Genomic DNA, 22650 nt, shown 5'->3' on the forward strand with positions numbered 1-22650 from the left:
CTCTCTCCGAGGCCCAGCATTATCACTCCCCATAACTCCCCAGACTTCTCTTTCAGTTCAAGTCTAAATCTTCACCCTTCTCTGGCCGTGTCCCTCGCAGGGTAACGGAATCACAGATCCAGGCTCCTCTCTTCACACGCAGTTCGTCTCATTCGCTGTCTCTCAAGAGCCTCCCCAGCCCGCAGTGACACCTCACGGCCCTTACCTCGCTCCGTGACCAGACGGACGCAGCAGCTCCAGTCCTACCGCCCACCACAAGCTCTGCTTCCTCGCAGCCCGTCCCACTTCTGATTTATCACACATCCCGCCCCTGGTTACCGCTCCCGTTCCCTGTGCTCCCGTTTAGCTCTTCCCTGTTAGCTGTGCTGGGATCAGCTCTCGCACTGAACCCTCCCTCTGCCTGCCGTTCGTCGCACAGATCCGATCCGCTCTAACGCATTTCCCGATGTTACTGAAGAACGCAGCTCTTTAAGCTCGGTCCCGAGCCGCAACGTGTCGGTACGACGATCCCTCAGGCACTCGGTCGCACAAGCTTCGTTCTGGTGCCGTTACGCAAAACCAACATTCCCTCTCCCACAGCTCCCGCCCGGCACCGGCTCGGGATCCCCGCAGCGCCCGCGAAGCGCCCCGCCCGGCCCGGCGCAGGGCTCGCCGTAGTTCCCGAGCGCCGTCGGGAGCGGCGGCGGCGGCGCGGGGCCTTCTGGGAAGCGTAGTCCGCCCGGCCGGGCCCCGCATTGCCGCCCCGTTCTACGGCGCCGCCCGCGAACTACAGCCGGCGGCGGGCCGGCTTCTGCCCGCGAGGATGGCGGCTCCCTTGGTGCTGGTGGTCCTGGCGGCCGTGACGGTGCGGGCCGCGCTGTATCGCTCCAGCTTCGCCACCTTCATCGCCGAGCGGGTCGAGGTGGCGTCGCCGTTGAACGCCTGGAAGCGAGGTGAGGCTCCGCGCCGGGCTCCGCGGGCGGCTGGACGGGCCGAGGCCGGCGGGCGGGCGGGCGGCTGCCGGGACGCGGAGCCCGGAGCGGGGCTGGGGCGGCCCTGCGTGGGCAGGGAGGAGATGGGAGAGCGTCAGCAGCTGTGACCGAGTCGCCTCCGTTGCGCTGTGACCGTGCGGGCGCCGCGCCGTGAACCAGGCCGTTCCGGCATTGCTGCTCGCTGTTCCGCTCTCTGTGTTCACTCGTGGCCTCACCTTGTTACCAACTCCGGATCCGAACCCTGTCCGAAGACCGAGCTGCGACGTAACCAAGGCTTTTCTGTGACATGCATCATCAAGGCATCTGAGCCCAGAGCCAAGCATAAAGACTGCATATGGGAGATAATATCCAGGTACCATGCAGGTGAAATTACCCGCAGGTTTGGGGCAGCATACAGTGGCACAGCGTAATAAAGGCCAAAAAGCATGAATGCATTTGATGATCTTTAAAGCACTTCATGGGTTCAAAACACAGATCCCCAGACTGCCCGTACAGCAATGGATTCCTTCTAAATCCCACCTTAGAGCATCGGACTGTGCCTCAAGCTGGGAAGGAGCCCTGGCTGAGGGGCCTGAGCTGGAGGGCAGAAATGGAATCTGCTTCTCGAGCATATCCAAAAGCCTCTTGTTGTTTGGATCTCGAGCTGATCCAAAAGCCTCTTGTTGCTTCCTGTAATCTGTTCATTTCTCCATCTCGTTTTATTCATTTGAGGCCTCTACACATAATGAGGTAGCATAGTTCAAATTGCACTGTAAGCCTCTCAGGGATCTAGTTATCAGCGTACCCTGGGGATCCACTCCTGAGGGTGCAGGTGCCCACCAGAATTGAATGCCTCTCAAGAACCATCTTTTAAAAACAGGCTATCCACTGTGTGACAAGCAGGTGGGGCAGAGGGCTGCCTGGCTGAATGGGCAGGAAGAGAAAGTACACAACCTCTGGAAGAAAGTTTGGCTTCACAGGGAGAGTGTAGAGCTGCAGTTCACATCTACAGAGAGAAAATGAGGAAAAACAAAGCTCAATTTGAGTTGATGTTGGCCAGTGTGGTGTCAGACAAGAGAAAAGGCTCTTTTATGTGTGTCAGCAGCAAGACGAGATCTAAGAAAGCACTGGACTGATACTTGATGAAGATGGTCACTTAATAAGTAGGCATGAGGAAAAGGTGGGGGCATTTAATGCTGTGGAGACAGTGGCTTCCCATCTGTGATGACTAAAAGGGTGCACTTGTATCAGCAGAATGTTCGGAAGTCTTTGGGGCCTGTCAGGAGTGAGCCCAGAGTGCTGAGGGGTGTTACTGTGGGACTCCTCCCAGCAGTTTACCAAAGGTACTGGGAATGTGGGGACTCTGGTCAAAGACAGCCAGCGTCACACCCACCCACCAGAAGGACACAAGGAAAGAGCCAGGGTCCTCCAGACCTGTCAGTCCAGGGAGAAGTGATGGAGAAGACTGTCCTGGGGGATACTGAAGGCACTTAAAGAACAAAGCTGGTATCAGGCACAGTCTGCAGGTGCTTATGAAGGGGAAGTCCTGCCTTGTATTTTGGTGACCTCATATACCATGAGAAGGTCACCTGCTTGGTGGATGAAGGGGAGGCAGTGGAGGCAGTTTCTCTGGATTTCAGTGAGGCCTTTGTTGCTGTCCCTCATGGCATCCTTTGGCAGATTGTCCAGCTGTGTGACAAATGGCTCCATGCTGCACTGGGTGATGAACTGGCTCAGTGGTAGAGCTTTGAGGGCTGTTGGCAATGGGGCTGCACTTGCCTGTGGCCTGTGGTCACTAGCGCTGTCCTCTGGGCCCAGCTTTAGGGTCAGTCTTATTCAAACAGTTCTGTCAGTGACCTGGGTGTGGAGTGCATCCTCAGCATGGCTGCTGATGGCACTGAACTGGGAGGTTGCTGGCTCCCTGGAAGGATGAGAGGCCTTGCAGGGGATGTGGACAGGTGGGAGCATCGGGCCGTCACCAGCAGCATGACGTTTGGCAAAGGGAAATGCTGTGTTGTGCAGTGGGGACAAAGCAGTGAGGACACAGGCACGGCCTGGGAGTCAGTGGCTGGAGCAGCTTAGCAGGAAGGGGCTGGGGGCGCTGGTGGCAGCACGCACAGCAGGAGCCAGCAGTGTGCCCTGGTCTCTATTTCCCAGTCAGCAAGCTAAGTTCAACTACATCTTGGGAACCAGGTCCTCAGTGTGCCTAGTGGCTGTTCAGGTGGACAGACATTTTCTTAATGAGAGCTCCCCTTTTCCCTTTTCAGCTCCTGTCACTGCGTGTGTGGCATCACACAATGTGTGATATCCCTTCAGTTGAGGTCAGTGCCCCAGCAATGTCCCCTCCCCACCTTTTGCCCACCCCCGGCCTGCTAGCTTTCAGAGCTGTGGAGTTGATGCTGTGCCAGTGCTGCTCAACAAGAGCAAAATGCCAGTGCTGTATCAGCACTGTTCTAGTGGCAAGTGCAGATCACAGTGGTGCATGGCTGCTGGGAGCAGCAAACCCCTCCCTGCCTGGCCCAGCACAAGGGATCAGGCTGTTGGACTCGATGATAACTGTGGGTCTCTTCCACCTGAACTCTTCTGCTCTTCCAAGTTTTCAGTCAGAATTATTTCTCCAGTGTAGATACCACATGTCACATAATAGATGACTTAAAATCAGTAAATACATGTGATTTATAAATACAGATAACTGCAAAACATTTCATCTCTTAACATCTTGAGTTGTCTGAAACAAATGGCAGGACCACAGAGCAGAAGTTAGAAAGCAATCAATTCTAGCTGATGGTTGCTTGTGTGAGATTCTGTGCCTCCCGTTCAGATGGTGGTTCAGTGTGAGATTTTTATGAGCATAGGTGTTTTGAGAACTATAGTTTTTTTTTCTCTTCCAGCACTGCAGGATTCTAATGCAGATTTCTTTTATGTTTCAGTGGTCGAAGGATTAGCTCTGCTGGATTTAGGGGTCTCACCGTATTCTGGAGCTATTTTTCATGAGGTTGGTATGCGTGCTTTATTTTAAACGTGATATTCCAGCAGCGCATTTCTTAGTCTTATTGCATGTGGATTGGCAAAAGATGATGGACTTATCTTGTCCCAAAGATTTCAGAAAATGTGGAGTTGTGTCTGCAAGAGTTCCACGCAGTGAGGAAATGTAGCTCACAGTTCTCAGAACAACTGTTGAGAGCAAATGATAGACACTGTGGTACTTGTGGTGGGTAAGGAGAGTCCAGAATAGGGGAAATCTCTAAGAAATAAAATGCTTTGTTCCTGTGAGTAGAGGCAGGAGCAGGGAGATACAGAGCTGCTGGCAGTTGGAATGTAATTCTGCTGCATAGCAGCATCCTGGGTTTGAGCGCAGTCATGCATTGCTTATTCCTCATTTTGGAAAGCAAGTTGTTCCTCCAAAGGCTTTTGTCCCTTGATTGGCATTACTGATGTGAACATACACTTACACGTGGTGTCACCTGCGTGTGTCTCACGCTTTGGGTGTCTCTGAAAATTTGTTTCTTTTCAGTAAATTTTTTCTGAAACAATTTTCTCCCAGACCATGAAGTATTTAGGGATGCTTAGTTATACCATCACATTATGTTAAAAGTATTTTAAAAGAATTCTATTTTCTCACTGTGAAGACCAAATTTTACACCATGTGAACGTAATACCTCCAGATTAAGCTTTTCTGTCAAAGGAATAATTCAGAAACCTGCTCCTCTACTTACCCTGGAACTACGGGTGTATGAGAATAACAGGACCACTGCTTTGTTTTCACATGCTTTCTTTTTACTCCATAAATAGCTTGCCTAACCAACAGGCTGAGCAGGGTGACCAGCTGTGTAGGAAAAGCTTTCAAAAGACATGCAAACAACCTGAAAAAAGAGATTCTCTAGAAAAAAAGAAAAAAAAGATTTTCTGAAACTTTTCTTTTATAGTTCTGTTGCAGCTCTACCACTGTGCTATAGAATTGGAAGTTGGGAATAGAATATGATTTTTCAAGTTCGCGTGTCTTTTATAAAATGTGTTGAGAACTTTGCAAAGAAGAAGATTCAGTGAATTGTGGTTTGGTTATCACTTCACTCCAAAGTAACAGCCTGGGGGAAGAGGCTGAGGAAGGTCAGCTTTTGCAGCCTCTCACTGCGCTGCTTTGTTTTTCTCCTCGAATTTCAGGCTGGTTTGTCCAAATGGAGGTGAGCACTGTTTGACATGGATTTCTCTTCTGCTCTCTCTTAGACCCCACTGATAATATACCTCTTTCACTTCCTGATTGAATATGCTGAATTGGTCTTCATGGTGAGTGCCCCTGCAAAGCTGCTCTTGAAAAGTCCCATTCTGTGAAACGCTGAGCGCGACTTTCCTTTTACTCCTGCAAGCATCAGGGACCTTCAGGCTCCCCGTAGTCCAAATTCCTGTTGACCTCACAGTTCGATTATAAAGGCAGCTTTGCAAGTACAAACCGAAGTTCAGGCTTTTCTCTTGCTCTGTAAATTCTTTTTTTTCTTCTTTTTTGTTTGTTTGTTAGTTCTTGGCTTGTTAAATATCCCCTCAGTGGGACAGGACGCTGACATTTGGTTTCACATTTCAAAGTTTACCTCTTACAGGTCAATCCCTGTGTTGCCGCGTTTCTCATTAAAACCCACTGCTGAAATCCAGGGCCATAAAGAGAACAGAGATGGCTCAGTAATCCGAATGTCCCTTGTTGTAAGCTGATCTGTGAGTCCTGTGTAATTCAGAAGGACAGAAATCACATAGCTGGCTGCACATACCACCTGGTGGAGCCTCTGTCCCCAGCTCCCTGCTGGCAGGTCTGTAACAGGGTTAGCAGCCATCTGGGTTGTGCTTACACCAATTCTTCACTGCTGCTTCCTGTGAAGTGCAGGACAGCTATAGGCACTGTCATGCTGGATTCATGGCAGGTGGATTTAGCCAGCTGGGCACTGTCCTGGTGTTGCCATGCCCTGATAACACCAATTCATTTTCTGTTATCCCTGCAATTCCCCATTCTGTTATTCTGCAAATATTGATGTCTTTGATACATCCCATGGCTTCTGTTTTCATTGGTGGGGTGTGAATACAGCGCACAGATCAGCAAGCTAGTTGGCATTTTTAAAGCTTGTTTATTCATTAATCAAGTCAGATCAGAGCCCTTTCTCAAGTTTGCAGAAGAGTCCAATATGTTTTTCTTCATTCACTTGTTTTACTTAATTTGCTTTTTTAGATAACAGATGTACTAACAGCTGTCGCCCTTTACTTGGCCGTCCAGGACTACAACAAAGTTGTGGTAAGCTGACTTGTCAGTGTTGCAGGTCCTCTTCTCCAAGCAAGTACAAATATCTTGTGCCAGAGAAACTTGTGTCATAGGATGCAGCATCAACCAGTCCTCATTACCAAGCAGATTTACTTACTTAGCAGTAAATCTGAGCACATCCCTTGGATATATAAAAAAAAAACAACACAACATAGGGACTGAATGTGGTAAACCAGCTAAAGTACTTTAAATTCTGTTGTGTGCATATTATAGGGTGAAGCAAATTAGCTTCCATAGCTATTGCACAGTATGTGAATGATGATTGCTGCAGTATTGATTCTTTAATCTGAAAGGAATTAAAACAATTTAAAAATTCCTCAGAATACAATATCCAAAGAAATGCTGATCTCTCCAGGGTTGTGATACCCAGGAGGGGTGTGAGAATGTAAAACGTGTACTGAAAATTCACCTTTGGTTGTTGCAGCAGTTTGAAGTGCGCAGAATTTAATTGCTGAACTATTGATTTGTCCAGCCTCTGTCACAATCCTCCATACATTTTGTAGCTAGAAAGTGGAATGTTTTATCCTGAATTTGCCTTCAAGATAAAACATGGCTTGTGTTTGCACTCAGCATGAGTTAATAGACAGACTGGAGAAGTGTAAAGGAAGGACCAAATTTTTGTAGGATGCTGAGGAGACATATGTTGTTGTGCAGAGCAAGATGAAAGTTCAATACCAAACATGACTTGTTCTATTATGTATTATTCTATCATATTTTTCTCTTACCTATTTTTGGGGGTGAATGATTTCTCCCAGCTTCCTCTAACTGTGTAAGCAGTGCTGTTCTCCCTGTTGTCCCAGAGGGGCAGTGGTAGAGCACTAATGTGAACAGGGAGGTTGCATTATCCACAGCACTGTGTGATCTCCCATCCAGCTTGTTCTTTGTCCTCTGAAGTTGAAGAAATAACACGATAGAACTGCTGACATGTAAAAATCCGTGTGAGTTATTTCACTTGTTGAGAATTTATTGTCAGTGTCCTCTCCTTTTGTCTCACCACAACGTAGTTCAGTAAGCTCATAATTCAGATTTCTCCTTTGTCTCCATCAAAAGCATCAAATACAAGGTATATTGAAGAGAGAGCTTTGGGATCTCTGGAAGAGGTTTGACATAGGGATATCTACCTTCGAAATAATCAGGATGGCACAGTTCTGTGTCTTGGTTTCTCTGGGGCTTGTGTGTTGAACAGTGAGGTTACAAAGCCAACTGACGTATGTTCTGTAGTACTGGAGATCCTAACTGGTATGAAACAATTACTTTCCTCACCTGACAGTCTTTGGTCATTCTCCCTTGTTCAGTTCAAAAAGCAAAAGCTCCTGATAGAGCTGGATAAATATGCACCAGATGTGGCTGAGCTCATCCGGACGCCCATGGAAATGCACTACATCCCCCTCAAGGTAGCACTGGTGTAAGTACTGCTACTTTCCAATTGCAGTGGGCTGCTTTGGTTCTTCTGCTCTCTGGATTTTTCTTTCCGATTCAGGACTTCCACATTTGCTGAAGATTTTTTTTTCTCATAAATCTTGCATTTCCTATTCCACATAAAATTCCCAAATACTTGATTTTAAAGTGAATGCTTTCCTGAACGTATGGTGCCAACAAGCAGATTTACTCAGTGCACTCAGCAGCATGAGGTCAGCAATTGCTGTGAAGAGCCTTGTGTCTCCATAGGTGACTTCCCAGTTATTTTGTCAGTACACTGGTGTAGGCAGAGCTGATTCTATGCCAAATATCTCAGATGTCTTTTCAGTCAGGAGAGTTGGCTGCACTCAAGAAAGATGTTTTTTAATATTTCAAGTTGCATTTCCCAGAATTGTATGTATGTATGTAATGCTCAAAGACATTCCAGGTTGTCAGTTTAGTAATGTCACGTGTTGGTGTTCCTCTGTATTTTAAATGTGTTCTGATCTCAGAAAGCTTCAATTAAAATATATAATATACAAGCAAGATATATAGCATAATATAAAAGATTATTTTTTTCATGAGGGTTTTGACCTAAGTAAATCATTGTCTTAAATTATTCTGTGTCAAAGAGAGTTTTCCATAAGAAAAGTTATTTTTTCTTACATGAATGTTGTAAATTTTCCAGGGTGAGGAAGGTAGAGTTTTGCCTTTCACATTCGCAAAGCGCAGGCTGCTCTGTTTGTTCCTCACGTTGGTGCATGTTCTCATAGGAAGGCTGTCATTAAATCACACTCCTTGCTGTGGCCTGTCTGTCTGTGGGAACACAGGCAAAAGCGAGCTGGCACTCAGGGGTGGGAGCAAGGTTTATGTAAGAAGGCAATTAGGAAGTCATCAGCCTTGTCCGCTTATTAATGTGACTGATGTAGCTGTTACTAGGGGCAGCATCCCATTATCTTGCGTATTGTATTGCTAAGCCTTCCAAGCACGTTTCTGGGCTTTGAACCTAGCTAATGGAGAACACTGTGTGAACCACCCCCAGAAGAAGCTGGCAGCCTTGAAGTGCAGCTGCGTTCTGGAAGGTAAAGGCGTTCAGGGCTCACTGTCTTTCTGTAACTGCAGTTAAAACGGGCCGGATTTCATGGCTGGCAGTTCTGTGCTCTGATTATGCCATGGGGAGCCTGCGTGATTGCTCTGCCAGGCTGGGAGTGCATGGGTGCAAACGGTTTGAGGGAAACTCCCTGGTCATGCACCAGAAGGGTTTGTGTCCATCTTGCTTTCTTCTTCCTGCTGTTGATTTCTCAGAGCCAGTAACTGTGAAAAGCAGAAAGCTTCAGATCCAGTGGGTCTGGGTCTAGCTGGATAAATGCAGTCTTTCCGAAAAGCAAGGAAGGTTTTGGTGGTCATTTCATAAGACAGAATTTGGCATTTTAGAAATCTTCCCATCTCCTTTTTTTCCAGCGTGCCCTCTGTGGCCATGGTGCCTCAGGCTGCACTGCAAAGATCTGGGTTTTGCTCCAGATAGAACCACCTGTTCACCTGAGTGAGTTTGGTGATGAGAGGAACCCATAGCATGTAAATAAACAAAAAGAAATTGCAAACTGCATGTGGTTTTCGTTTGAATATCTCTTTAATTACCTCCTTTGAATGATGTAAATGTAACTTGAGCTTTGTCCCTTTTCAGCTATCTGTTAAACCCCTACACTGTGATGTCTTGTGTGGCAAAGTCCACCTGTGCCATCAGCAATACTGTCATTGCATTCTTCATTTTGGCTACAATAAGAGGTAACACAATAAACAAAAAGCCTTTCTTTATGTCTTTCTGTCATGATGAGAAATAACATCAATGTAGAATTTTACAAAAATGATTGCTACAGATATGTGAGTGGGACACATCAGGTCCTGGTGGGAGCAGTGTCTCAGTTCGACCTGAAGTCACAGGAGCCCAAGGTACTATAAGTCAAAACTTCCCTTTGTCTCAGCGTAACTTGGAGTTTCTCCTCTGAAAACCTACCCACTTTCCTGGCTGACTTCACATGGTTTTCTGTTTATGAAAAAATCTGTCTGTGCATAGAAGCACGTAATGCTCTGCTGCTCTTTCTTTTGTATGTGAGTATGCACCCACAGCATGTGCACCATGAGTTTGTGTTTGAAAACATGCAACGTCTACTTACAAACGTAACGTGGGATTGAAATTAGCTAACTGAGCTTTGGGGAGGCAGAAACAGTAACCAAAGACTCACGGAGCCCCATTGAATAGGTTATGACAAAATGGCTCTTTCACTTTGTACCAATGTTAAGTGAGGCTTCTGTTTGTTTTGTGAACCCTCAGTGCTGAAGTATGTTAGCATATGTGATTTGTACTGGGCATGTAAGTTTTAGGAGTACATTCGGGTCACATGAAAGGTGGGTCTGATCTCTTTTGTGGTCTCCAGAAGTGCCCAGAACCAGACATCACAGAGGAAACTGCTGGATTGTTATTAGGAGTATTTCCAAAAGAAAGATTTCCTCCATTGATTAAGTCATTGAGGCAGGAGGGGTTTCCATTTAGAAGCATTTCCAGAAGCCAATGTGTGGGATCCACTTGGTTAACCTGATTTTTAGTTCACTGATACTGTGGGACTTACAGCTGTGTCGCATTCAGACCTGTAGCTGCTGTCCCCCTTGTCTCCTCCATCACTGGGAGTGTGGCAGCCTCTAGTGTTTAAGCTGGGCAAAGGGAGAATATCAGATAATGACTCATTTCTTTATATGTATGCAGAATTTAACAATAAAATACTGAGTTTAATTAAAAAATAATTAAAAAAATATTAATTGGGTGGTTTGTGTTTAGGAAGCTACAACTGTAGAGCAGAGGCAGTTCATTGCCAGGTGATGCTTTTGCAAGGTGGAAGCAGGGAAAAGCTTACTGAGTGTTTGATGTCAGTGAGTGGGCACAGGCTGACAGTTAGCCCAACACACTGAGTCAAGGTTCTTGTCTTCCAGGCTACATTTTTACAGGTAACTTTCATAAAGTGTTCCAAGGTGGAAAGCTACAACCAGGCTACTGCACTGGGTGCTTGTATTCTTTGTTGTGCACCTTTTGGACTTGGTTTCTGGCGTTGGCAGTTGGGCAGTGAGCACATTCAGCAGTTAGCTCCACCTGTCACACCACACAGAAACCTTCCTTGGTAAAGACACTGCTGGTTTTAAAACCACTTGGGAGACCTGTGCCAGTTCTTTCTGTGTCTCTCTGTGTTCTGGTATCTGTAAAGTAGGACCGATGTCCCTTCATTCCTTCAGCTGCAGATTTTCACTGCACTCTTTCACAGAGCTTTGCTGAGGTCCCTGACACATTCTGATGATGAGTGGCACGCACCAAAGAGCTGTTTCTTGCGGATATGACTTAAGTGAATGCATTCCCACAGATAAACAGAGCCATTGTGACCTAAATATAGACTTATATATAGACTGAATTACATGAATCTCTTTGTGTGTTTGAATTGTAGGAGATAGAAACCAGTGAGTGGTTCTTACTCATACACATCATTGTCTGTTCAAAATGTAGATAAAAGCCCACTCTCCAGCACACATTCTGCTAGCCTTCATGAGGTGTTCTGATACTTATAAGCCATTGCAGAGGGTTATGCATTTCTTCCCATTTGGATTTCCTATCTGCGAATTTGTTTATGTTAAATACCCCTTACAAATAAACTCTTTTTTTTCTTTTTTTTTTGTAGGTAGTGCCTTCCTCAGTGCTGTGTTCTTGGCCCTAGCAACATACCAGTCACTCTACCCCATCACGTTGTTTGCTCCAGCACTGCTTTACCTTCTGCAGGTAGATGATTGCTAACTGTTGATCTCTGTTGTCTTACTGTAGGTGTGCAGCTGCAGTTCTTTGTGTTGGGAGGAGAGCCTTAGAAAAAGTAACTCTCTCCTCACACCACTGAGAGTTTAAGTTTAAAGCCTTCATGGAGATGCCTGTGTGTAGAGAAAAGGAAGTGGAAAGCAGTCTACAAATTGCCTTTGGCTTGCCTGAAATATGTGCTATTCTTTGTGTCACTCTTTGTGACAACAAGGATTTTAGGCCTGGAGAATTTCCTTTGACATGGCTCGCTGCATTTGAATGAAGAGTTGTGTGTTCAAAAAACTCAGAAATTTTTCGTTTACGTCAGAAGATGTGCTTGTGCAAGCAGCTGGTTGTCCTTGTGCGTTCTTCCTCCCCATTATCAGGGCTGAGGGTGAGCTCTCGCAGGGCTGACCTTGGTCACTTACGGGTGCACAGCAGCTCAACAGACGCTGCTCGAGGCACAGCCACTCCAGCAGGAGACTGATGGGCACACCTGTAGGCATGGGCAGGGTTTAAAGCTGAGGCAGCTGTTAGCCAGCCAGTGGATCCATTTAACTGTGCCTGCATGCTTCCCCCGACCTCTCTCTCTTAGCTGTTCTGGTGATGTTGTAAACAGTGAGTTAACAGAGAGTCAGAATTGATGAGCACTGATAATTTGCCGGTCTGATCCTGATGTGGGGTTAAGGAGAGGCTGTAACTACTAGCAGAAGACTCTTATCTCACATTCACAGATCACTTGGTGATCATTGTGATGATTTTTACCATCTGGAAGTCCTGCTGTTAAGTTAATACCAGTCTTGGTACTAAATTTTTTTTAGCTAATCTTTATGAGTTCATCACAACCTGTTCTGAAGTCTCTGAGCTTCAGAAAGGGATGGAGACTCAGTTCTTGTCCATTCTCTTTTCCTGACAATCTCTTACTTTTTTCAGGAGTTTGTCTTTTGCTACTCTTTGCAAGACTAGAATTTCAGCAGAGCCAACGTTGTTTTTCAGTTAATTTTCAGGAGCATTTATTTTATAAGTTGCTGCCATTTTTTTCCAAATTCAGTGTGAGCTGTGTTTCCTGTTGGCAATAGAAAAGTACAAGTGTTGTGTCTGCAAGCAGCAACGAGTGCTTTGGTGTTTGAATGAGTGATTTGTGACTGACTTTAAAGCGGAGCAGGCTTGTGTGTGTTCTTTTATCTATATTTGTAAATAATCTTTTGTGAATTTTTTGTACAGAGTTAAATAGCTTTTCTCCAGCACTTTCCAATCTGTCCTGCCAAAAATCCTTGGTAAATTTGCTCAGATTGTTCCAGCAAATTGTGTTAAATGCACTCTAACTGAGGAAACAGAGCACGCTTTCCCCAGAGCCTGTGCCAGTTAGAGTTGGCCAGCACATCTCCTGCCAGTGCAAACCCCAGTGCCAAATGGAAAAGCGACATCAGTGCCTTGGAGGTGGAGAAAGCTGAGCAGTTCCCAAGGCATCGCCCCTGTGTGTACACTTGTCTTTACAAATGCAGCTGGGACTTCAGATCTTTTGGAGTGAGGTGCCTGTATGTGATGTTGTGTGACAAGGGCTTGTTGCTGACCTTTCAGGGTATGTGGCAGTGGCAGGGCTGTAACAGCTGTCTTCAAGGAACAACCTTGTACAGCAGTTCTGTTGTGCTGAGGAACCCATCAGCTCTCCTCTTTCCCTAATTTCAGCAGAACATGAGCACAGTCCATGTGGTAGGAGCTGCCATCACAGGACAGTTGGTCATGGAGTGTGCCTCTTGGTCACCTCAGTCAATGGAGGTTCATGGAGGAGAAAGCTGGCAGTGGAACCATATCGTAGGCACACAAAAGCAGAAACTGAGCAGAAACTGCCAGGCTGGGTACTTCAATTTCAAGCACAGTTCTGGAAATAGAACTTAACTGGAGAGCACACTGTGCTTAAAGCTGCTCGTCTCAGTGCAGCAGTGCCGGTGTTTGGTGCTTTCTTCCGTCAGTTTCAAATGATGTTCTGAACTTTTGGGCTTTCTTGGGGCTTTCCAACTGATGATGAATATTTGCCTCCTTGTGTTTTGTTTTCAGCGTCAGTTCATACCAATAAAACCAAAAAGTAAAAGCTTCTGGCTCTTCACCATGCAGTATACAGCCTTGTACCTGTGCAGCCTGGTGGTGATCATCTGCCTCTCCTTCTTCCTCCTCAACTCATGGGATTTTATCCCATCTGTTTATGGGTTTATGTAAGTATAAGAACTCTTACCAGTTTTATTTTGCTCCATATGCATCACACTCACGTCTTGCTCCCTGCCCTAAGGAATATGTGATCTGTGATTTTACTGGCAACACACGAAAAGTATGTGTGGAGAAGGCCTGCCATTAGCCTGATCCTGTTAATTAAGCAACAGCAAGATTAAGGAAGACAGGAGATGTTTTCCACTGATTAGATCAGAAATGGATTTGATTATTGAGCTGCTCTAGTTGTGGAGTTTCCATCTCTGGAGTAATGTCTGCTCAGGAGTGGTTTAAATCCTGCTCGGACATAAGAAAGGGTTAATCCCTTTTGTCTCCAGATTTTCACCTCTTTGGCTTCTTTTCCACAACATTAAAATATAGGCCCTCCTTTCAATAGTACCCAACACTGAATTAATGTTACAGAAGCAGTTACATGGAGAACAGCCAATTAAAAATTATGTTTCTTTTTCAATTTCAGCCTTTCTGTTCCAGATCTGACGCCCAATATTGGCCTTTTCTGGTACTTCTTTGCAGAGATGTTTGAACACTTCAGTCTTTTCTTTGTATGTGTGTTTCAAATCAATGTGTTCTTCTACACCATTCCCCTGGCAGTAAAGCTCAAGTAAGTATGTTTCTTCATTAGCTTTCTAATTCTCACAGTCGTGCAGTGGTTATAAGGCTGACATCGCAGTCTGAATCTATGAGCATGAAAAGGGCTTTTTTTAATGGAGCCTATCTTCCTCATTTCCCAAAGTTTTACTCTTCCCCTCTATTATGTTGTGATGGAATGGAAGGGGAAATACCTCTTGTTCAGCCACGTATCACAGGAGTGGTTGTGCTCATTAAACTCCATCTAGAATACTGCCTCTAGTTTTCAGCTTCTCAGTAGAGAAGTTGACAACAGGAAGTTGACAAGCTTGAGCAAGTCCAGTGAAGGACCACAAAGGTGGTCAGTGGGCTGGAGGATAGAGAGGAACTGAGGGACAGAGCTTTAGTCTGCAGAATGAAGGTCTTAGGGAATGTCTGATAACAGCCTTTCAATGCCTAAGAGGAGGTTTCTGAGAAGATAGAGTCTTTTGCAGAGGTGTAAGCAGAAGACAATGGTTGTAAATTGAAAGAAAGGAGATTCTAACTAGATATAAGGAGAACAGTTTATCACTTTGGAAGCAGTCACAGATTGGAGTAGGGCCCTGTGGTTTGGAAACCCTCCTTGGAGGTTTTCTAGGTCTCACTCAACAAAGCCCCAAGCAGTCTGGCCTGAATTCAGCATTGACTTTGCTCTGAGGAGCAGGTTGGACTGAAAAACACACAAAGTCCCCTTCTCACCAAGGCTATGGCTGAGAAACGTACTACTGCTGTACAGCCTTGGAAAGCCTTGTTGCTGTCTTAGTAATATGCACTTAGATTTGGAGATGGAAATACCATTTTCCTAAACCATGTCAGGTGTCTGTGGAGACAGCAGTCACTCCTGCCCCTGCTGGAACCCCATCCTGCTGCTTATGTGTGTGGAAAGCTAAAAGTAGCCTGTGGACACAGGCAGTAACACATGACTTTCTCTTGCAAATTCAGCATAAGAAAATGCCTGCATACGGCCTGAAATCAAGATGCTTGGAGTGCTGTAAGGGAACTGGGGGGAGGGGGCTGCATTTTCCAACAGGCTTCTGCAGCTGAGAAAATGTGCATCCTCTTGTGCTGCTTCCCTGCAAAGCAACTCAGTCTGTCCCACCCAGCACTGAGAGGCTTGCTTGCAGAGAACAACAGGGTCTTTAGAGCCTGACCCACAGTATGTTTGTGCTCTTGCTGATCTTTATTTCCATTCCAGAGAACCTACTGCATCCTCTTAACCCTTTTGTCTTTCTGTTCCAGGGAACACCCTGTGTTCTTCATGTTTGTCCAGCTCGCAATCATTTCTATCTTCAAGTCCTATCCCACAGTGGGAGATGTTGCACTGTATATGGCTTTCCTCCCAGTCTGGAGCCACCTTTACAGGTGTAAGTTCTTTGTGTTTGATTGTTCTCCTCCGGAATGGGAAGCTGTCAGTCCAGTAACTGCCACCACTAACCCAAATCCAAACCTGTAGGCTCTTGTAGCCTCCTGTGAAGGAAACCTTGATTGCCGGTGATAAATTCTCTACCTTATGTTTGGGATTAGGGTTGGAAGAAGTCACAGAAGGAATTTTCATTTGTACATTACCTTCTCCTTCTCTCGAAGTTGTTCTGAATTAAGATATTTTTGTAAGAACCTCTTACAGTGCTGTAGGAAGGATGTGACTTGTGTCAAGTACATTCATGCTGCCCATTAAGGCTATGTAATTTGACTGCTGCTCCTGCAACTGATGAGTCTACAGGCCTTACATACTGTCCCACACCTTGCAGCAGTTCTTTGGTTTACATGTGCTTGTTTGCTTCAAGTGAAAGCAACTGAATTACGTCAGTTGAATTTGTCTTTTTTTTTTTTTTTTTAATTCTCACCTCTTTGTTTCTGTAAGTCACCAGAGAGCTACCTGATGATTTTCAAGCTCTGACTGTAGAACCTGCTGCAAGCCTGCCAAGTGTAGTTCTTCTGCAAGCACTTTATAAATGTGTTTTCCTGGTGTTACTTGCCAAAGTCAGCTTAAACAAACAGCTTTCACCAGCACTGTCAGTCTGCCCTGAGCTTTTACTGCAGCCTCCTCTAAACAGAGTCGGGTTGGTGTAAGGCAGCCAGTCTGCCTGGTAGCAGGAGGCATAATCAGGAGTAAAGAGAGTTTGGGTATGTTGGGTTTGACGCTCATCTTCTGTAGCATCAGTAGTAGGGAGTGAGTGGGACATTGTCTGACTTGGAGACCATCCGCCCCATTGGTTTCAGACTAGTGAAAGCTAAGGCGAAGCAGCTGCAATAAATTAGGGCAGGAAGCCTCAGGCTAGCCCTGAGCATGCTGCAGCCATACGAGGTGGCACACTTCTGGAAATCCTGATTCAGCTTCAGTGAGCTGCGTGTTCCAAGCATACAGAAGGAGGGGAGTGTGAGTATGAGAGGGACAGTCACCTGTCACCTGCTCCCATCCCACAGTGAGTGAACAGAACTGTGGAACAAGAAGCTTGAAAAGATAGACGTGAAGGTGTGGCAGTGCTCATCAAATGTCACATAGCTCCCTCCAGCTGCAGAATGATCGGGATTCTTTTTGTTAACTTCAGGGACGTTGGCTGAGCTACAGCCAGGCACAGCAGGACGACTGCCAGGATAAACTATACAGAAAACAAAATCTCTTCTGGCTTAGTAGTTCCGAGCTCTTTTCGACAAAGTTGTGCTTGCTTGTTGGCCGTTTGATACGTACATCCTCATGCAGGCTAATGGATTCTGGCTGCACTTCCACCTCCTAAAGGATTCTCAGACCTATATGAATGTTTTCCTTGATGGTGCTTTAATTTCCTTACCATCTCCTCAGGCAGTATGTCTTTTTCCTTTGGTCCATGGATTCGCTTTTTGTCCAGATAGTCAGCTTGATGGGGCTAGGGATTGGCATGCTCTGTTTTCTGAATCTTGATGCTGATGGAAAGACCCTTCTCCAAACTACTAAATGCTGTCTGTAGGGTAGACACGAAGAAAACAAAAGTCCTCAGTGGAAGAGTTGATCTATGGAAGTGCAGAACCTAGAAGGAAGGAGCTACAAACGAAGGGGCCACGGTCAAGCAAGGGCGGAATTGTTTATTTTAAAGAGAATGTCTTATAAAAGCTTCCCAGGGAGTTGTCCAAACTGTAGAAGTTTGGTTATTGCAGAGAAGTGTGAGTTGCCAAGTGCCTCTCCCCACCGCAGAGAGCCGAGATGCCCATGCTTGTTGCATGAGCATGGCAGTTCAGTAATGCATAATGCTAACTGCTTTTTTTTTTCTTTTGCAGTCCTTCGGAACATCTTCATCCTGTCATGTATGCTCATCGCCTGCTCCCTCCTGTTCCCCGTTTTGTGGCATCTCTGGATTTTTGCAGGAAGTGCCAATTCCAATTTTTATTACGCCATCACGTTGACTTTCAACATAGGGCAGGTTAGTAGAGTGAAGGAAACCAGTGAATAATTCTGCAGGATGTGCCTGCTCTTTGCACCCCTTATCATCCTGCATAGCAGCTTCCCGCTTCTCTGTTCTGGCTGAAATCTGCCTCACCTCACTTTCTGGCACACTAACAGGAGAGAATTCATGTGGTATTTTAACTACAGCTTAATACACCGCAAGTTACGCAATGCAATGCTTGATAGCAAAGAAAAAGCATTTCGGTATGGCAGGGTAAATAGCACTTGTGATAAAGAGAGTAGAGAAGGGAAAATGGAAAATAGTATAGGGCACCAGCAGTGGAACCCCACAGCAGACAAGTGAGAACTGCTCTAACACTGGGCATGGCACCAGATTTTCACCTCAGTGAAATGCAGGGCTTTGGGCATGTGCAGGCCTTGCTCTCCCTCCTTCTCTCAGGGCTGTGCCCTTCTACTTGTGTGACTTCCACTGGCCTCAGGAGAAACAGAGCTTAGCAATCCTGGAGGATGAGGTCTGATATACCCAGCTGCTATGACCTTTTTTAAGTCCTTCCTCTTCTCTGCTAGTTGATATGGGCTGCAGATACTCCCCACGTCCTGGAACAATTTTATGTTCATTTCATTTTAAAGTTGATTTTTTATGTACCTCAGCCATTCACATTTGTCTGTGTCTCCTACGTCTTCTAAAACTAAAGGAGCAGTTTTGCCAGAGACTGGAAATCCCCAACCCCTTGTTAAATGGGAATGAACACTGTGCTGTAAAACTCTGTTCTGTAAAAGCAAGAAGAGGGAGTAGAGTGAGAAGAGAGATCATAGAATCATAGAAAGGCCTGGGCTGAAAAGGACCATGATGATCATCTAGTTTCAACATCACTGCCATGGGCAGGATTGCCAACGATTAGACCAGGCGGCCCAGAGCCACATCCAACGTGGAAGGGGGAGATGGAGATGCTAATAAGAAGGGCTCTTAGGAAACTGTAGTGATTCAGTAGCTCTCTAACCATGTCTTGCTGAGGAGTGAAAGGAATGGTAAAACTTCCATGTCATTTGACCGAAAAGGATTGTATTTCCTACCTGAGAAAATCATAGCAGGTCCTGCAAGGACTTGTGCTTTGTGCCAATGCAGACAGAGAAAAAGTCTCTCTCTTGATTTCCTTGTGAGAAAGAACTAGCCTTCATCCCTGCCAATCCCAGTTCCTTATTTTCCCATTAAGACATCTGCAGAAATATTTATTTGAAAACAAAATCAACTATTAATAGTATTAGTATAAATGGAGCATCTCATGTAGTCAGTAAAGCAGAACAAGCAGACAGAATAAGCTCTGCTGTTCACCCTTTTCTGTGAGCACCACTACCATTCTCTGTTCTCCTTCCAACTTTCTTCTCTGAGCCCAGCAGTGTGCAGCCCTTTTCTCTCTCCCTTGGATTTCACTCCATCCTCCATATCCTCCCTTTCTGCCACTGAACCTTAAAGACGGGCAGCTGCCTTTAACAGTAGCTTGAGCAGCCTGGCTGTGCCCTCCTCCATCCTCTTAGCACTGCAGCATGCTTAGGTGAAGCTGTCCCCAGTGTGAGTTCCCCAGGTGTGTCACCCCAAAGCAAGGTGCTAATGGCAGCTGGATGTTAGGACGGAAATTGGTTTGGCACTGAAAAGGTTTCCCTCTCTGGTTATGTGATGCTGTTTTCAGATGGAGAGGAAGGGTTGCACTGTAGGAGACTGAATGACAAGTGGCATTACTGATGCATCAGGTCAATTAGAATGATAAAATCCTAAAGATTGGAAAAGAGCTCTAAGATAATCTAGCCCAGTGTCAACCCATCCCTGCTGTGCCACTAAGCCGTGTCCTGCAGTGCCACGCATACCCTTCTCTAGTAAACCCCCTGGGATGGCAACTCTGCCACCTCCCTCGGCAGTCTGTTCCAATGTCTGATCACTCTTTCTGAATGAATTCTTCCAAATATCCGACCTGACCCTCCCCTGGTGCAACTAAGCCCACTACTTCTCATCCCATCACAAGTCACCTTGTGACTTTCACAGATAACCTCACCTACAGAGACAGCAGTTCCACAAACTGTCCAAAACATGTGACAAAAGCAGAGGCCGACTCTCCTTACTACAGTGTCTCCCCTGAGCCTCTTCTCCAGGCCGAACGATCCCAGCTCCCTCAGCTGCTCCCCATAACACTTTTGCTCCAGACCTCTCACAGCTTCACTGCTCTTCTCTGGACACACTGCAGGTCTTTCTGGCAGTGAAGGGCCCAACAGTGAGCACAGCGCTTGAGGTGTGGCCCCACCAGAGCTGAGTACAGAGGGTCCATCACCTCCCACGCCTGCTGGCTCTGCTGTTTCTGACACAAGCCAGGATGCCGTTGGCTTGCTTGGCCACCTGGGCACGCTGCTGGCTCATGTTCAGCCAGCTGTCCATGAGCAGTGCAGGATTGTCTGCCTCATGGAGAGGACAGGACAGCAGGGAGGCAGAAAGTGGTGGAGCTGCTCTTAGCCAGTGATGCTCCTAGATTCCACGAAGCTGTAGCCTTGACTTTTCAGCTCTTCCCTTCAGCCCTTAGTCTGGTGTAGATCATTAGACTATTAAAACTTGTTTGCTGAAGCTAACCTCTGAAGCTGTGGTATTTCTGCCACTGCCTGGAAGATTCTTACCATTCCTGAGTAGAAATGGCAGCAGAAAAACAACCACAATTTAAAAGTACTTAATTGCAGTCTGCAGCAGGAGACTTGGAGCATTTGGGTTGAGCTGCATGACAGCATTTGCATGGAAGGAGTCCTGTGGTGAGGCTTAGGGGCAGTCGGTAAAGCTGCAGCACAGATGGCCTGCTTTTGTCATACATTTTGGACATTTGTGGAACTATTGTCTCTGTAGGTGAGGTATCTGAAAGCACACTGGTAGTAAAATAATTAGATAAATTAAAGCCTCCCTTGGTTTTGTGCAGTCAGGCAGTGGCTAAGGAGTGTTCACAGGATCACAAAGCCTTGTGATGAACAGCCTAGGAGCTTCTTAAACCCCTTTGTCACAAGCGTGTCCCATTGGTTGCATCCCTGATGTGTCTGATCATCTCTCTGCAGATCCTGCTCATCTCGGATTACTTCTATGCCTTCCTCCGGCGGGAGTACTACCTCACTCATGGACTCCATCTGACAAGGCAGGATGGGACAGAGGCCATGCTTGTTTTGAAGTAAGGGTTGAATCCACTGTTTCTTGGGCCATGGACTACTTTAAGGAACATGTGAAGCTGGGTGTATATGGGGTGGGTGGGGAAGGTTCCCTGGATGAGGTCTGGCTTTGGGGATGATACCTACCAAAAGAATGGGCTGCAGTTCTTCTGGGAGCACCCTCTGCAGCAGCGGACACAGTGCAGGCTGAGAGCTGCAAGAGCTGCAAGAAGAACCTTCACCGGAGAATCTCCCTTCTTCCTTCAGCTGTGCTTTTCACTGAGACCTCAGCCATCAGTTCTGGGCAGTCCAGCAGGAACTGGAGCAAGCATTTGAGCTAAAAACAGGGCTCAATCTCTGGACCAGAAACTGCTCAGACCATTAACTGTTTTCTTTACGTCACTGCTTCTTGAAAATGTTTGCTTCTCCTGGAAATTTCCCTGTCACAGCTTCTACTGGTAATGCTCCTGTTTGACACGAGAACATCTGGGTGCCTGTGCCAAAGGCCTGCCTGCTGTTGCGGGTTCTGGAAAAACCATGTGCTCAGGCACAGGGGCAGTTTTTGAAGCAAGTAGGTAAGCAAGGATGGATGAACTGTTGAAAGGAGGAGCTGCTGCTGTGGGAGCTCTTGGTGCTCACGTCACTACTGAGAACTGGAACTAGAGGAAAGCAGGAGCAGGGGGCAGTGTGCAAGTGTTCGACCCCTTTATGAGTAGATGCTCCCTTGTGAAGAGCTGCAGGGAATCACAGCAGGCTCTCAGAGGAAGAAACACTACTGTGCAAATAGTCTCCTACTGCAGTGTGGGTAGTGGGTAGCTGCTCTATCCTGTTGAGTGGATGCTTCCTTGTGAGGAGCTGCACAGAAACGTGGCAGGGTCTCAGAAGAAGAAACGCTGCTGTGCAGGTAGTCTCCTACTGCTCCTTATTTCTGTGTGTTAACAAAGCTTGGCAATGCAGGGCTTGCTGTTGTGATAGCTTGGGCAGCAGCACACACATGAAACAAGCAAGCTGCCTGCCTGGGCTGGGGACCAGGAGGTGTCAAGATCTCCCTACAGACCAAACTCAGAAGGTGCCTTGGACTCCACTGTTACAGAGTTGTTGGGCTCCAGGTGTTTCACAGCAGCTTAACCATACAGATAGTCACGGCAGTGTTACACTCTTGCACACACAGCGAAGGTATCTTGTTGCTGTGTGTGGAAGGCTCTGTAACATGCTGTCCTTCAGCTCCCCTGCTGCCTTCCCTGTGTTCACACCTTTTCTCCAGAGCTTCTGCTGCTGCTGACCCCATGAATGTGACCCACCGAGGGAATCCCCAGGGCTCTGCTGGTTGCACGTGGCACTGGGCCATGAACCATAGCGTTGAAAGCCTTCTGCAGTGCTGGGGCAGGGAGCGGCCGCTGCTCCTCAGTCGTGCCGAGAAAAAAGCGGAAAGGCTGGTGGTTTGTCAGCATGGAAACAGGACTGCCTGGCCCAGAGCAACGGAGAGAGCGTTGTGCCCAGGCCCTCCCCAGGCGGTTTTATGAACAAATCTTGTGGTTTTTTTTAACAGTTAAAAATTTTGCCTTACTGCACTGCTGTTAGCGCTTTTGCCGGGGGGTGTTACTGTGAGTCCGGCTCAGCCACCCCATGCTGCAGCCCTGGGCCGCAGGTCGCGAAGGCAGGGCTGCTCCGTGCGGCATGGCAAAGAGCACAATAAACTGTGCAAGTTTTAGGAGTCGTTTGCCTGCTCTGTGTTGAACAGGGGCGGAGGGAGGAGTGCAGTCTGTCACCTGGCGCTCAGGGTGTGACCTGTGCTTTG

The 22650-nt window shown here is 46.7% G+C and overlaps 1 protein-coding gene across 3 annotated transcripts; it reads left to right on the plus strand.

Moving 5' to 3' along the window:
• The first annotated feature begins 787 nt into the window (after positions 1–787).
• Positions 788–22563, plus strand: PIGU (phosphatidylinositol glycan anchor biosynthesis class U). Of its 3 annotated transcripts, none has more exons than XM_042886639.1 (12): positions 788–932; positions 3881–3945; positions 5175–5234; positions 6160–6222; positions 7545–7654; positions 9332–9432; positions 11367–11464; positions 13532–13686; positions 14157–14300; positions 15545–15669; positions 17558–17700; positions 20766–22563. In XM_042886639.1, the coding sequence occupies exons 1-12, from the start codon at positions 803–805 to the stop codon at positions 20877–20879; spliced, it is 1308 nt and encodes a 435-aa protein (XP_042742573.1). In that variant the 5' UTR covers positions 788–802; the 3' UTR covers positions 20880–22563. The 3 variants fall into 3 exon arrangements, with proteins under 3 accessions (XP_042742573.1, XP_042742575.1, XP_042742576.1); XM_042886641.1 differs by lacking the exons at positions 788–932; positions 5175–5234 and adding exons at positions 1066–1323; positions 4877–5131; XM_042886642.1 differs by lacking the exon at positions 788–932 and adding an exon at positions 1067–1323.
• Positions 22564–22650: the final 87 nt, after the last annotated feature.

Source organism: Lagopus leucura, unplaced genomic scaffold (genome assembly GCF_019238085.1).
Source record: "Lagopus leucura isolate 7727_CA_CO unplaced genomic scaffold, USGS_WTPT01 Super-Scaffold_100060, whole genome shotgun sequence".
NCBI classification, from domain to species: domain Eukaryota; kingdom Metazoa; phylum Chordata; class Aves; order Galliformes; family Phasianidae; genus Lagopus; species Lagopus leucura.